Below are 15,615 nucleotides of genomic sequence, written 5' to 3' on the forward strand. Positions count from 1 at the left end.
CCACAGCATCGTGCACTTAAAAGCAATAGGCACTTTTGGGCCACAGCTTTACCTTCCCCTGTCAGCTTGATTTCCTAAAGGAAAAGGTTAGTGTGACTACATACATGTGTGTTTATGTACTTCCCTTCATCCCCAAAGATATTTGATACGGTGGACTGACTTTTGCCAGATTTGACAAGGGGTCAGACCTCCAAAAGAAGCCATTCTAAGTTCTGGGAAGAGAGACATGGTGGGGAAGAGGTCCCAAAAGGAGAGAACACGGCAGCGTGAGCTGACTCTATCAGACACCAGGGAAGGAGGGTGTCTAGTTGTCACCACTGTGGGAGAAACTTCAGTCAGATCTTGTAATTAACCACAGACACAAGTGTGTCACATATTTCTTTCTCTTTGGTGCAGGGGCTGTGGGGTGCAGGGCATAAAATCAGAGTCACATGAGTTGCATTTGATGGAATTAGCAAGGCTGTGCATGGCAATATGGGAATTAAAAGCCAGGTAGGATTGGCATGGAATTGCCTTCTACACTCAGTCAAGGGCAAGTTGAGACTGATAACAATAAAGCAGGGATGCAGCCAATGCCTCTTTTATTGCTTCATATCCTCATTTTAATGGGAAGACTATAATTAAGGGAATTCAGCTCCAAGCTATGACCTCACTGGTTGATAATCACATCAGATGCTGCCTTAAAAATAACTCATCAGAAATCAGGGAGTCTTCCTTAGCAGCTCATCTTCTAACAATGCAGTTCCTCCTGAAATACTGGTTTCCAGGCCAAAAAACTTGATTGGAATCCAGGGGGCAGAACAAGACAGCTTTGCATGCAAATAACCTCTTTAGCAACATCAAAAGGCTTTTCTTTGCCCTGCTCTTGTCTGCTCATCTCTTCTGTTCTGGAAAAATGATGGAAAAATACTGGGTATCAACTGTCTTGTATTAAAAATAATGGTGGAAGTATTTTGCTAACAGGTGATGGAAACTTTTGCCCTTGGATATCTGCTAGGCATGGTTCCTGTGGAAACTTTCTGAACAGGACTGCAGTATTCTGCTCTGGCTTTGTACAGATTTAGGGCTCCAAGGAGCCATTGGCTGCTTCAAAGAGAGGGTAAATCGTTTTTCTGGCAATGACCTGATAGTGTAAGGGTTAAAGGAATTGCCTGCTGTTGGATGATTGCAGCACTACTCAAAAGGATGCTCGAGGCTTGAAAGGCTGAACTTTGTTGAGCAGACAGCTTTAATTCAGCCTATTTCAAGATAACTGTGTCTGCAGAGGCTGAGGCTGACATTTGGTTCTACAAAGGTTTAGACACCACCGACAGGGAGAGTTCCCAAGCCTGTCACACCCGTGGTGCATTCCCACCCTTGTGGAACTGCCCTCCCTGTGCCAGTGCACATACCTGTGGGTCTGTGCTGAGTGATCCAGGGTCATGAGGCCATAAAACACACCCCAGCTCCTTTCTCCCAGGGTTGCTAAATATTTTATCCAGATCAGTTCAGTGATCCAGGTCACTGTGGCCCCATAAAGCACGTATGTTTTCAGAACAGGAGTGGCGGGTTGGTGACGGATGGGAGCTGGTGCTCAACGGGGCATCGGAGCAGCAGTGGGTGCCACGAGGTGAAGTGACATCAGTGACATGCAATCAGCAGATCATTTGTTTGCAGACCTCTTATCTGCCAGGCGTTTGCATCAGAACTCTAAGTCAAGCAAAACTAGATATGAAAGGCACTCCTGGCTTGCAGAGAGGGTCACAGAAAGGGTAATTTTGTTAAGCTTTTGAAAGAATAAAACAATCATTAATGAACTGTTCTTCAAATGGGTGAAGTGCCTTTAATCTGAAGATGTAAACATATTTAGGAGCACTAAGAAGAAGATGTGGGCCTGTATCTTTGATACTGGTCCCTTAGGGCTGGTTGTTCAAAATTCAGTCTTGGACCCTGACACCCAAACCAAGAATTGCTTCTGTCTCCATGTGAGCTCTCAGCACTTGTTATGGCTGGTGTGAGAACAGGGGTGTGCATGACACAGCAGCTAAAATTAGTTAAAAAAACAAAAAGGGAAGTCTTGATGGAAGAAATAATGAAACCCAAACAACCTGTCCAATATTGGTGTCTGAGGCAGGAAGAAAGTCCTGCTCTCCTCTCTGCCATTCCCTGCAGAATGATGTTGAAATCAGTAAACATTGGGCAACTTTCAACCATCGGGCAAACAGTTCTGCACAGCAGGATGTCACCCACAGAGCTGCAGCACATCCTGACTTAAAGCACATTGGAAAGATCAACACAGATGCCTGGTCATGGGGTAAAGTTCACTTCCAGTTCTATGTGAAGAATCATTGCATTTCTATTCCTCTTAAGCTAGGAGGCTGTGCCCATGAGGAACCTTGGGAAGAAGCTATGAAATGGAACATCAATTACAGTGTTTAGTCTAGAGCTGAGCACAGGAGCTCCCACTCCCATAGATCCATTCAGTTGTTTCACTTAAATTCCTCAGTTCCCACTCCTTCTGCAGCCAACAGCTGCAGCTGCTCTTTGGATGCTTCTAACACAAAACTAAGAATGGTTTCAAATGGAAATCTGGGAAAAATAATAGCAAGGAGAGTCTCCTGGAATAAAAAAGGCCCCTGTGGAGTTGACAAGGCTCTGGTAATGAGAGGAAATTAGCCCCTCAGTTTAGCTTTGTTTTGAGTAGAGCCCATCAAATTTTGTTAAGAATAATTATATGATTTTCCCTCCACTGGCAACCTAATAATAAAACAAGTTTTCATATAAATATTTGTTGTGCCAGGAAGTTTTTCTCTAAGATCATTACCTTTCTGATAGGAAAATATGTCTGCTTTGTGTTGACCAAAATGCCTCTGTTTTTTTCCTTTGGTTTTGAAAAAAGCTCAACATTTTTATCAACGTAGCTTTTCCTTTGTGCCAGGTGCAATTGGAGGCTCTTTCCTAAATAACAGATATCACAATGACAATAACACCACAAAGTAAAGTCTGCCCATTTCATGAATGAGCCCAATTTTTATTTCTCTTCATCACAAAAGTCATCCCACATTTGTTGTACACACTGTTGGTTGCTGTGTTACGGGACATATCACCAGGTACCAGATGCTTTACTCTTGCAGAAGCACTTCTAATGGAGATGGAAGCTTCTGTTGGCTGTATTTCAGAACAACAGCAAAAAATACAAAACCAAAATATCATCTTCAGCTGCATAGCAAATATGGATCAAAAATTTAACACTGTATCAGATCACAAGCGTAAATATACCTCACCATAAATAAAATTCATTGTACAAAATAACTCAAGCAGCTTTTCATACAAATATGGTACATTTGACAACAGTTTTGGAGAATATTTTCTTGGGTTTTTTTACACCTTCAATTCTTTTCTCTTTTGTTCTCAAACAAACATGAACCTACCGGACTGGAGTAATGCAGGAGAAAAAGGACTAACGTCGTTCAATGCTACTAAGTGCTGTCCGAGTTTAAAAGGAAAACCATTGAAGTGCTGAGCTTGAACTAGTTTGCTTCCCCTTTCTATTGTAGCACTGAAAGTCAAGTGTAGCATCATCCCAGAAAAGCATGTGCACTGCCAATAGTCACATTTTATCATGGCAAAGCCAGAGGGAACATTAAAATAACCTAGTCTGACTTCATCCATGACACAGGCCATCCCTTCTCCCCACTGTAATTCCTGTATTGAGCCAACAACTCATCTTTGAAGTAGACATTCCAAGTGGTGGCTGGTAGATCCCAGGGACTTTGCAGACTACTTCAGCATAAGCAGGAAAATATAGGTAAAAAAGCAAGTCTATAGTCAGTGGACTTGGAAGTATTCAGACAGGGGTCAACATTTCCCTAGGAAAAGAACATTAGGGGTCTGCAGATGATAAAAGGCTGAAAACTACAGAATTGGAGCACATCTGCAAGGAAGACACCCAAATTTGGCAGAAAGTCTTCAAGTGTGGAGAATATGCCCAAACCTGTGGCAATCTGTTATTATTTAGCTATATTGTCACAATTTGCTCCCTTTTTCCATTAACAAGGATGACATTAAAAAAAGGATGGAGGAAAAAAATCCATTTTCATGGAGTTGTTTGAAGACCTAAGCCTGGACCTCTTCCTTATACACAGACAAGGAGGATAAGAGAACTGAAGCTAAAGACTATCTCAGTCCTTCAGATAACCAAAGGACAGTAACATCAAATCTCAGAAATTAAGACTGTAAGATTATTCCTAGCTGATATCTCATACAACTTGAGCAACAAGGCAAAACATCTGCATACACTCTACAGTCAAAACACTTTATATTTTGTTCATGCACTTTGACATTTTGCTCAAAACATTTCATCCCTTTGAATCTGAAGGGATTTTTACATTTTTGCCAGCAAATCCAAGGGCAACAAATAGATTTCATCTACCTGTTCTTTCAAGTACTTTCAACTGTGTTTTGCAGGGTTTCAGGAACTATTATGGCAAAACTACAGCAAAAGAATGCAAAGAGTTTTACAGGTTTAGGTGAAATATCTCACAACTCATTTCAGACCTAAACAGATAAAAAACAGGCATTTAAATTCACCTTACTATATCCCATTTTTTAGGTAGCTGAGACTAACCTCTTGCTCATGCTGGTTTCTGAAAAGACTCCAACATCCCATAATAACAGATGCAGTAGGACATTTAATTTGTGCTGTGCCTAGAGGTGGCTCTGAGAGCCAGACAGGAACTTGTGCCACCTTTTCAACAACACTTTCATACCAAAATAACAAGCACTTACTATTTAGGTCAGCAAAAATTGGATCTTGGTTGGATCTATCTTCCTGATATCTTGTTTTCCACAAAAAATAAAGTGCTTGGTTCTCCTCTTCCTTTTAAAAATATATATCTTTAAATACCCTCACTCCGGCAGTGTAGAAGTGTTGGAACATGATGGAAAAACAGAAATGACATCCTTATTGGAAGAGCAAATAGAGAGCAAGGGTCCTGTTAGTGTCAACAACTCCCAGATGCTCTTCTGCTGCTCTTCTTCACAAGACGAAGGAAACAACTCACCTTGTTGGGCTGGGTCCTTCCCCGCCACTCCAGGATTTCAGCCAGACTTCCTGAGATTTCATTTTACTTTCAGATTACTGTGCTGCACAGTTTCCTCCCTGCAGCTGAAATGTCTGTCTCAGTAATTAAAAAATCTTAAGGTGTGAAAATGTCCAGCACTTGTCATGTGTGGGGTATTTATTGATTACCATGGGAGTAGGTGATGAAGGTCTGAGAGAAGAAATTCATCCCACCCACCAAGATCACCTCTCGCCAACTGTAGTCTGGCTGTTGTTTCCTAAGACAAAATACTCCAGCTGGGACATTCCTGCTAATTAATTCTATGTTCCCTCTGAGAGAATTAACACCCAGGCTCTGCCTTTTAACAGCTGTAACAGCATACAGTTTACAAGGCATGATGAAATGCATGAAAGGAATACATATTATCACATCTGTATACTGTCACAACAATTATCTGCTGTGGCCAGGCTAAAGCTGAGGAAACATTGCCAGTGGTGAGGCTGGGATCATTTTCTCTTGGAGCATGTGGTTTGATCTCCTTCAACTTCAAGCACAAGCTTTTTTATCACTCCTATGACACTACTGAGGGGAAGCAGGGAAGACCATCAGTTCTGAAATCCTCCTTCAAGTTCCACCTGAATTTGTTCTCATTATCCAGGGATCTTAGATTAGCTGAGTAGGAAAAGGAAACAGACTCCAGTATTCCCTCTGAAAGCCTTTAAAACTTGCAAAATTCTTGGTATTTTTTAATGCTTATCCTATATTTTACCTCTTCTGAACAATTACATCACTTCTGAGTGATGGGAAGTTTCCTAAGCCCTGCTTATAGTCACCATTCTCTGAAGAAAGGTATTTGGTCACTGTGCCACTAGGAATTTGTCTAAACCAAGGGAAAACAGCATTCCTGAACATACAGAGATTATACACCCCAGCTCTCATCCTTGGCTGAAGATCAAAGATCCCATATGTTCAAGGTAACTACACCTGCATCCTGTCAGGACCAGTGATTATTTCCACCCAAGTTAATTTGTTCAAGAGCACATTCTCATGAATGCAGCCTCTTCTGTAGTCCATAGGAAATCTGATTTAGTCCATGGAAGATGTGTCTTCAGGGGAGAACCTCTGCTTTAAAATAAGTGGATGTCCCATAACAGGGAAAAAGCCAGGCCATTTTCTCTTTCCCCAACTCTCCGAAGTGCTCAGGAGTTATTTGGTGACTACATCACTGCTATTCTGAAGCCCACATGCCAAAGCTCCCTCTAACAAACTCTGGAGAGGCAGAGAGTATGAAGCCCACCCAGCCTGGGGCACACAGCCATCCATGACCCCCCTGGCAGGGCTCCTCTGCACCCATCGCTTCATCCTCAGGGCGCAGTGACATCCTGCCTTCATCCCTTCTTCCCCTCAAAGAGTGAATCAGGGACTTGTCTTCAGACTCTCCTGCTCTTGTGGCCAGTGGCACGTGTCACAGGGGGAGCTGATTTGCCCCATTGCTCCTGTGGCAGGAGCAGGTTCCCGGCGCTGTGGAAGCGTGGGACTCCTCCAGCAGGACCCCCACGCAGGGGGCTGCAGTACGGCCTCAGAGCGATGTGTCTGACCAGACAAATCACAGGGAGAAACCAGACCACTTCATGGAATAAAAGCACGTTTTGCCCACCCACTCCCACCCACCCCCAAGTCCGAAAGCTACGAGTAAAACTGATCACAGGGATGGTACAGAGGAACATGCACTCAAACGGGGCCGAGGGGAAGATGCGTCCTCGGGTGTAGAGGCAGACCCAGCGTCACTTCGCTGCCAGGTCTCACACCAAGTTTACCCCTCCCAGCTGGTTTGGGTCCAGTCCCTTCTCCCTTCCCAACCCTCGTGGGGTCCGTGTCCACACTAGCAGGTGGTGGCCAGCGACTGGTGGATTGGGGGCTGGAAGCAGCGCACGTGCTCCACCGTGGAACTGTCTGTTTCCACCGACTTCATGTACTTGTTTAGGATGGCAAAAATCTCGTTGTTCAGGATCTGATACTTCCTGATCCTGTCGGCCATCTTCTTCAAGGGCTGGAGGGATGGTGGGGGAGAAAAACAGCAGATGAAGAAACTTATGCCATCTGATCAGCTAGAAAGTAGCAGTACCTCTGACCTGCTGCTGGAAACCTCTGCTAAAGCAAAGCAGCTCTAACACGTGTTACTGTTCCACTTAGCACTTCCCAGGCACTGGTGACTCGCTTCATCATAGGGTTTGATGACTCAAGCCAGAGCATTAACAAGATCAGTGAGTGGTCCTAAGTTAACTGTTCCAAAGTCTAGACTCCCAGCTGCTTATTGATAAAGCCACCAAGATCACAAGATGGTTGCTGGAAATACCATCTCCTCGGATCCTGCTTCCCAACCCCAGGAAGAAAAGGAAAGCTTTAGGAGAAAAAAGATTTGATTTTCAAGCCAATTAAAACCTTGGCCTCTCTGCTGAGACTGCAGCTGGAAACCTTAGAGTGAATGTGTCCAGTTGAATAAGGTTAACACTGGGCATGGTAGCAATTGATGAGCTTGGACAAAGCAAGATTGAAAACAGAGGAGTGTGCTAGTTCAGGTCCTTTGGGACCTCACCCTTCAACTTACCACATTTTTTATGATCTCATCCTTCCCATCCTGCCTCTGCACCTTCAGCAGGTGGTAGCAGAAATCAAAGAGGTCGAAGCGCCGTTGCTGTCCAAGGAGAACAATAATAGAGCAACCAGCCCAGTTCAGACCATCTCCAAAGCACTGCCTGGAAGGAGGACAAGGAGATGGGGTGGGGAGAGATAACAGGATCGAGTCAGGCAAGAGAAGTACCATGGCACCAGGAACTTTCCTCGGTGAATTCCTAGGGAAATCAGGTTCAGTCCTGCTCCTAGAGAGTGCGTGTACACCTAGAGAAACTGAACTCAGAGATATGCAGAAGTACACCCCGTCTGGGCTGTGCAGGGTGAATCACAGGGTAATATGGGTGAGGACCTAGTCTTGGGTTGTTGGCCCATTTACCCACCTCCTTTGGGCACGTCCCTTTACCTTGCTCTTTTCTCCAGCTGTTCTGATAGAAAGCTCTCTGAGCATCAGTTTATATCCGCGCACAACAACGTCAAGGACCCACGTTCCCCCTCTACCTCCACAGTGGCCGAGGCTGTCCCTGCAGCTGAGGCCACCTCGGGGGGCCTGCCAGCCCCTGGACACTCACTCTGCAGTGAACTCGTTGGTGCCCACGGGGATGCAGTACACGAACTGCATGGCGCTCCAGAGCCGGTGGAACTCCACGCACTCGTCCACGTGCATGACCCCGTTGGTCGGGGGCGGCCCGCGCCAGATGGGGTCCTGCAGGTAGCTCCGGATCCGCGTCAGGATCACCTCGAACATGGACAGCCCGCAGCACAGCCGCTCCTTGGTCAGCAGGTCGCCCTCCCGGGCGATGGCTATTTGCTGGGGAGGAGGACAACCAAACAAAGAGGAGTGATGATGTGGCACAGACGGACCCCCTCACGGGACTTAACGCTTCCTGGTCTCTCCCCGGCTCTTTCAAAGTTAACACAGACCCCACAGAAGGTCCAACCTTACCTCTGATGGCTGCTCCCATGGCACTTCCCACCAGAGAATACTCATCCCTCAAACAGAAGCAGACTTAATGTTGTGCTCAGTTATATTTTACCAACCTCAGTATCTTTTGGAATAACTATGTACGTCAGAAAACGAAAGGTGAAGGCAAAACTCTGATCAGAAATACTGATCTTTAATTCTGCTAGCATGCTGTTCTGTTCTATTAGTGCTACTCAGCGTTGCTGGGTTTCATGTCACCATTTCCGCAGATTATGAAAATAAAACAGGAGAGAACAGGGACATTTTGCTTCCCAGGACATTGCCATCATCTCTTTAAAATGTAGATAGCCCATGGCTTACTTGATTTCTTTTTTAGTTAGGGTTAAAAAGCTCTGAGCAAGATGAGAAGCCACTGGAACCTTAATACTGGAAAACCTGTGGTTTATAAGAAAGTCAAATAATACTTTTTCCAGATGTGGAAGCTTTACATGTATGGACAATTTCTGTGACATCCCTGCTCAGATTTAGATACACAAATCTGTAATGGCTCCATTGGGTGGAGTTATTTTGGCTTTTACACTAAAAGAAAATGAAAACAGAATCAACTTCATTTCATCCCCATTGCTCCCCCAGAATAAAAAAAAAATGGGGATTTTAAATAAGCAAGCAGGGGCTGCCCCCAGGAGCAGTGACTTCCCCCTGAGCTCAGTGAGTGGGGCTGCAGTGCAAGCATGGGGGTCACTCACTGCCCTGGTATCCTCTCAGCTGCCCCATTTATTGCTGTCCCAGAAGCATGACTGACTTCTGTTTGCAGGGCTGCCAACAATAACATAGGAAATGGGGGCTGAGTGCTGTCAGAGCTGTGCCTGTGGCTGTGGGAAGCTCCAGCTCTGCTGTGCTCACCCCGGCAGATGAGAGGCTGCCCCAGCCCCACAGGCAGAGCCTTTTACCCCTCTCACCACTTTGGCAGAGACACGCAGAGCAAGCAATTTTTACCGAGACCCTGCGTGTCCTACAGGACTTCCTGGAGCCTTAAGTAGTTTTTAAGTATTTGCTCCATTTCCAGCTGTCCCTGTAATGCCTATGAAAATATTATCCCAATCAGAGTCACGATGGGGACTCAGAGCAGCTGGGACAAAGGGCAGGGACATGTCCTGGCCAGACATTAAGAACATGAATTATGCTCCGTTTACTTGGGTCATCTTCCATCCACTATGAAAAATTCATGAGTGTTGCCTGCACACCCCTCTTCCTGGCTATTAGTTTATGCTGGAAGTAACCTAAAGCAGTTTGAGTTTGGTGGCTCTTGAAATTAGAAGCATTACAATTCTTGATTGTGTCACAATTTCAAGGATGTTCTGGGAACCTCCGCTCAATTAATGTTCAACTAATAGCAAATATCATGGGAAAGCTGTATTGGTGTGCAGAGGCCAGATAGGGTCTGAGATCCGTAAATCTGTTTGACTCAGGAATGATATCACCAGTTCCATGGCACACACCTGCATGTGTTTGCTTAGCAAGTAAAGATTTATTTTATCCAGCTTTTTGATAGCTAAATGCCGTACACTTTCCCTCTCCTCACCCGTTCCAGGCTCTTATGGGTACAGATCGGCAGGCGGCATGGCAGAATGAGGGCACAGTAGAAGCAGAGCCACTTCAAATGTAAATTAGGTGTTAGCACTACTGTTTGCTAAGATACAGTGATAAAAGAGGTACTTTGGAGAACAAACTTCTCCAGTGATCTTAGTACACTGTTTCTGAAGAAGTCTTAATTTAGAAAGGGATGCATCTGGCTTACACAGCAGGTAGTGCCATCAGTTATGCACATCTGCAGATAGAATTTGGCTCTAACATTCATCACAATAAGAACAGTCTTTGATACAGGACTACCATCCTTGGGTAAATATCTAATATGGGGAAGGCAGCTGGAGAGCTGTTGACCTTGTGGCCAGAGCTGCCTCACAGTCTGGGGTCCCACTGATTTCTAAGATCAGGAGAGGAAGGATGTTCTCAAGGTAAACTGTCAAAGGATGCCCCTGTGCTGGCTCAGCTATTCCCTCTGTCTTCAGAAGGAAAGGCTCCTGTTACTTCCAGGGAAAAAATTAGACTGACCAGGCAAGGATTTGAAAATCCCTTACTAAATACTTCTATGGTCAGTATTAAGAGGGAGAGGATTCCCTTAATGAACCATTTTGACCCCCCTGGTTCTTTATGAATGACCCATCAAACAGCTGCTTCTGGACTCCCAATGTAATTATTTACAAGAATCACTGACAGTTTTCCTGCCATTGCACAAAACCAGTTTCAATTTTCCAGTTTTTGAACCTCTTTTACAGCCCTTTAACTGGTGAGGTTACCAGAACCCTGCCCCAAACCTGCAAAGATTGGTACATCCCCATTAACTCTGGCTCAGCCCCTTCACAGCACGGAATTCTATGAAATGCATAGGGCCACCTTTTGGGAGAGGCATCTAGAAAGCAATGTCTGCTCAGTTTCTGGATAATTGCTAAAAGGCATTTATGCATTCTGCAGGAAATATCCCATATGGCCTGTGTCCAAAACTGCATTTCCAAAATGCATGTCCAAAACTGCATAAGGAGCAAGCTTAGAAGCTATGGAGGCACCTATAGAAAGCGATTCTTGTGTTCATTTACATTTGAGCTCAAAAAAAAAAAAATCTGGTACCCAACTGTGCCTGTGTGATGAATATGGGAACAGTTTACAGAAATATTATATTTTAGTTGGACATGAAGAACCTTTTGTTTTCATCATTATAATTATGGCAGGGATAAGCAACGAGTGACTCTAATAGCAGATTTCAATGATGATTTTGCATGGAAAGAAGGAAAGATAGAAAGACCAACACAAAGACACAAAAACACAGAGGTGAATTCTTTTTCTCGAGTGTCTCCTTTAAAAGGAAGTGTCTACAAAGTAAGACAAAGCCCTCAGTTATCCAGTCAATTTCTTTGTTTCAGATGATTTCCAATGATGCAAAGTTCAAAATGTCCTTGATTCATCAGAAAAAAAAAAAAGGAGAAAAAAATCAGCAACTTTCTGCCTGCCTTAGATCTGTCACCTCATACAGCTGAGTGTTCATTCCAGTCCCTCATCAGTACATTACAGAAAAAGGGTGTTGGTTCATTTGATACATTGAATGTTTTCTACCCCATCAATCCCATTAAGTGGGCACTGGAAGTTTGATTATTACTATCAGTGAAGCTCAAGTTTTGCCCATTACATTGATCAGTCTATGGACATATTTTAAACCATACTCAGTTTCTGCACAAGGGATGTTTCCCAAGCTGAGACCCACGTCAGGAAGATACTTTAATGGAGCCATCATTTTAAGCATGTGCTGAAGCTCTAAGCATGTGCTAGGAGGGAAACCATTCTCAGATGTATTCCTTGACAGGGATGAGCTTAAAAATGGACCAAGCTGCAGCCCTAAAATGGGAACCCCAAAAGTGATGGCAATTGATAAAGTTAGGGACAGCCCTGCGAAGTTTCCCCTCAAACCACTCCAGCAATTCTCCATCGTTTTAAAATGGAGAAGGAGAGTTTTTCAGAGTTGTTCTGATTCAGAGCTGGCTTCTAGCACACTTGCCTTACAGCTCCCTGCCAGGTCTCCTGACCAGAGGCAGCAGCACAACATCTCTGGACCCGCTCACAAATTTCCCTTCAAGGCGCCTGCGAGGGCAAGGATTCTGATTGGCTTGTCCAGTTGACGTTTTGGGGGGGGAAAAAAAAAAAATCAATGAAAAAGAAAAAGGATCACTTTCCCAAGGCCAAACAGGCCATCTGGGGACTGCTACGAGTTTTCAACAGCCATCCCTTTCAATGAGATCCTTACCTGCGGAGTGCCCAGCCTCTCTATTAAGGGAACCAGGTGAAGTGGGGCATACTTGGCTTCGAGACGCTTCATGCGCACCTCCAAGCGTTCTCCTTCTGTCAAGCGAGCAGCAAACAGTGAAATGAGAGGAGGAAGTGGAGACCCGCAATTTCCGCCGAGTTTGCTCAGAGCTGCCCCCCAGCAACCATCCGAGGAGACTGTGGATCAGGGAGCCAAACCAACAGCAATGAGGGCACCAGTGATGCAGAGAAGGGAGGGATGTGCGATTGCAGTCTCAGCAGCAGCTTTATCACACATGTCCAAAAGCATGTCCCTGCTACCGATCGCTCCTGTTGGGATGGACATTTCATGCTGTCATTCTCCAGAGAGGCTGTGAAATGGCTTTAAAACTTGAAGGGAACCCCCAAACTGACTGAGGTTTCAGGCTGCAGGAAAGGCACCCTTAGCTTTTGTTTGCACCTGATGTTTGGCTGTATTCACTGATCTGTTTGGAGGGGGAAACAGGGCTAGAACTAATCCTCAGCAGAAATGGGAGAGAACCAGCTTCTGGGCAGAGACCTCTGAGTCTGCCCACTGCTTCCCTCTCAGCTTCTTACCTTTGATGTAGACCCTGGGCAAAATATTTTGGAAGGGAGCAGCATGCAGCAAATCACAAACTTCTTCCTGGGACTGAGGCAGGAAGAAAGAAAGATAAAGTAAGTTAAAAAATACCTACAGGGGATTCGTGAACGGCTCGGGGACCTGGGCAACACTACAACAGTTCATGCCTACAGCACCTATTCAAATCCAACCCAGCTCAGTAGCAACTCCAACAGTTTGAACCTAAATGAACTAAAACTGGAAGAAATACCTCAACTTAAGACAGGAAGTTTCCCTAACTAACTCAAAAAAGTTACTTCCTGCCTGTACAAGGCCAGATCTTTATTTTCTGTCCTATTTACTAGCACTGCAAGCAAGGGTGGGGGGATAAAGAACATGGAGGTTTCAGTTTCATCTTACCCTGATGAATTCCTGCTGTCTGTTCTTACAGAGAGTGCCCAGGTGGAAATTACCATTTGGCTTAGTTATTTTAGGAAGTGTACATGTAAAATATAATGATGTGTGGCTCTACTGCAAATAGGTACATCACACACTGGTCTGAAATGATTTGTTTCTTCATATGGTGTTCTCAGCCAGGGCTATCAGAATCCCAGTGCTGCGGGCACCAGGGAGAATAAAACGGAAGTCCAGAGAGGAATAACATCATGAGATGCCACCTGAGGGGATGCATGCCAATGCACTTGAGAAAAAAATAATCCCAAACACAGATGCACAAGGAGGAGAAACCTAGAAATAGGCAGGTGGAGACTGAGGAGCGATGGCTGACAGTACATTGTATACGAGTCTGCAATGGGAAACAGCAGCAAGGAAACCAAAGCTGTTTAACACAGAGGCACCGCGTCACGACAAGGCATCGGTCTGCTCCTACAAAAGCCTAGCCCTAGGACATGCTTCCAGTTCTGAGCTTATTGTAGAGATGTAGACACACTCGAAAGCGGATCATGACAGCGCAGCAAAAGGTATCTGGGGGCCAGATGGAATGACTCGGCTGGGTCTGCTGGGGATGCAGGGGGGGATTCCCCACCTTCCAGCCAAGAGCACAGTCTAGCATGGAGCTGCAGGAGGCTGTACTGGCGCATGGATGCCGGGATGAGAGCAAGTTTGTGGGAGTGCAGTTTGTGACACAGTGCTGGAGGGACAGGAACAGTCTGGGGCCCCTCCATGGGCAGAGAGACGCTGGTGCTAACGGAGTGGGCCTATCACCTTAGTTATTTTGTTTGTAAAACACTATTCATTCCTAGATGAATGTTCTTCCACTGCTGTTTCCCTCTGATAAAGAGAGTATTTTCACCATTTGCAGCCTGCATTCATCTGACATCTGTCCCAAAATTAGTCATGCTATTAATAGACCTCTTCCCCAAGGCCCAGTAACTGAGAGTACAAATTCTGCCTCGAAATTTAGTCCCAAGCAACCCCTCATTCTTCAAATTTAAACAATAAAAAGGGGTGAAATGGGACAGACTGAGCATCTGCACTAGAGCAGTTTTTGCCAGCAAATACCACCAGCCTTAGATCACTCAGACAGCTCTGAAGGTAACTGCACCATAAAAGCAATTCCTCCTGCTGCACAAGAGCTCCATTAGAGGGAAAATCTTGTTCTGTGATGGCTCTATGAATCTTACACCTTCCAGCAAGTGGGAACCAGTGCAGCTGCATGCAAAATGGCTTTATATTCTGAGTCTCCCTTCTGTGAGGAGATACAGGGAATTGGAGAGGGAGAGACTTTTTGGGGGCAGAAAGTGGACAGATGTGGACTTGGATGGGCAGTCTTCCTAAAGGGATCCCCAAATTCCCACTGCCCTTGCTTTATTTTCTGCTATTCTAAAATGCCAGTACAATGCTGATGTACAGTTCCTGGGACTGAAGGAACATATTGTCATTGAAATGAAGGATTTCTAAAAGAAACCACTATGTGTCCCTTAAGTCTCCATTTAAAGATGGGACAGAAAAGGCAAGTGCAGTACATCCAGCATAAAACCCAACACTGAGAACAGCAGAAAACACTGATGATGCCACAAAAGGAATAGAAACTGCCAGAACATAGTTGGCAACTCTGGTCATTCTGTAAAAGCCAAGCTGCTGGGTCATATACATCTCTCTAGTTTTCTTAATCTTATGCAACCACTGCTCACTGAATGCGTTCGATACACCACATCAGGAACTGAAAGTCTCTTGATCTGGAGTTAAAATGCAAAGGCAAGGGCATAAATATATATATTTTGAGGACATTCAGAGACTTTCAGTTTTTCCTGTGGTCTATGGCTGGATAAAACTTGGAATCTTCTAATTTCCTTCTGGTTTTGCTCTTAGGTTTGCATCTTATGTTAGGGAAGTCTGAAATAACCCTGCCAAAACCATTATGACATAAAATACACATACTTCATGTAAAATTGTGTTGTTGAACACTCCCCAGTTGGCTCTAGGCCAAACTATGAGGTAAATTCATTACAAAGTAAATTTATTGTGCAAAAAGTTAGAAGATAAGAAGATGAGTGGCACTCAGCCACAGCCTTTGCCCCACTCTGGAAAGGGCATCACTGCTGAGAGGCTGAGAGACTTCTGCA

General features: G+C 44.8%; 1 protein-coding gene across 4 annotated transcripts in view; it reads right to left on the reverse strand.

Moving 5' to 3' along the window:
* Positions 1–2,976: 2,976 nt before the first annotated feature.
* CYFIP2 (cytoplasmic FMR1 interacting protein 2) overlaps positions 2,977–15,615 on the reverse strand; it is a 52,877-nt gene continuing 40,238 nt past the window's right edge. For 3 of the 4 annotated variants that reach the window (XM_050311840.1, XM_050311838.1, XM_050311839.1), the window contains exons 27-31: positions 13,048–13,120; positions 12,452–12,546; positions 8,246–8,484; positions 7,651–7,798; positions 2,977–7,092 (exon numbers count right to left, since the gene is read on the reverse strand). In XM_050311840.1, coding sequence (XP_050167797.1) covers positions 6,925–7,092; positions 7,651–7,798; positions 8,246–8,484; positions 12,452–12,546; positions 13,048–13,120 — 723 coding nt within the window. In that variant the 3' untranslated portion in view covers positions 2,977–6,924. The remainder of the gene's footprint in view (positions 7,093–7,650; positions 7,799–8,245; positions 8,485–12,451; positions 12,547–13,047; positions 13,121–15,615) is intronic. The other variant, XM_050311841.1, reaches the window with a different exon arrangement.

This window comes from Myiozetetes cayanensis, unplaced genomic scaffold (genome assembly GCF_022539395.1).
Source record: "Myiozetetes cayanensis isolate MyiCay16 unplaced genomic scaffold, myiCay2020 scf17, whole genome shotgun sequence".
Lineage (NCBI taxonomy): Eukaryota > Metazoa > Chordata > Aves > Passeriformes > Tyrannidae > Myiozetetes > Myiozetetes cayanensis.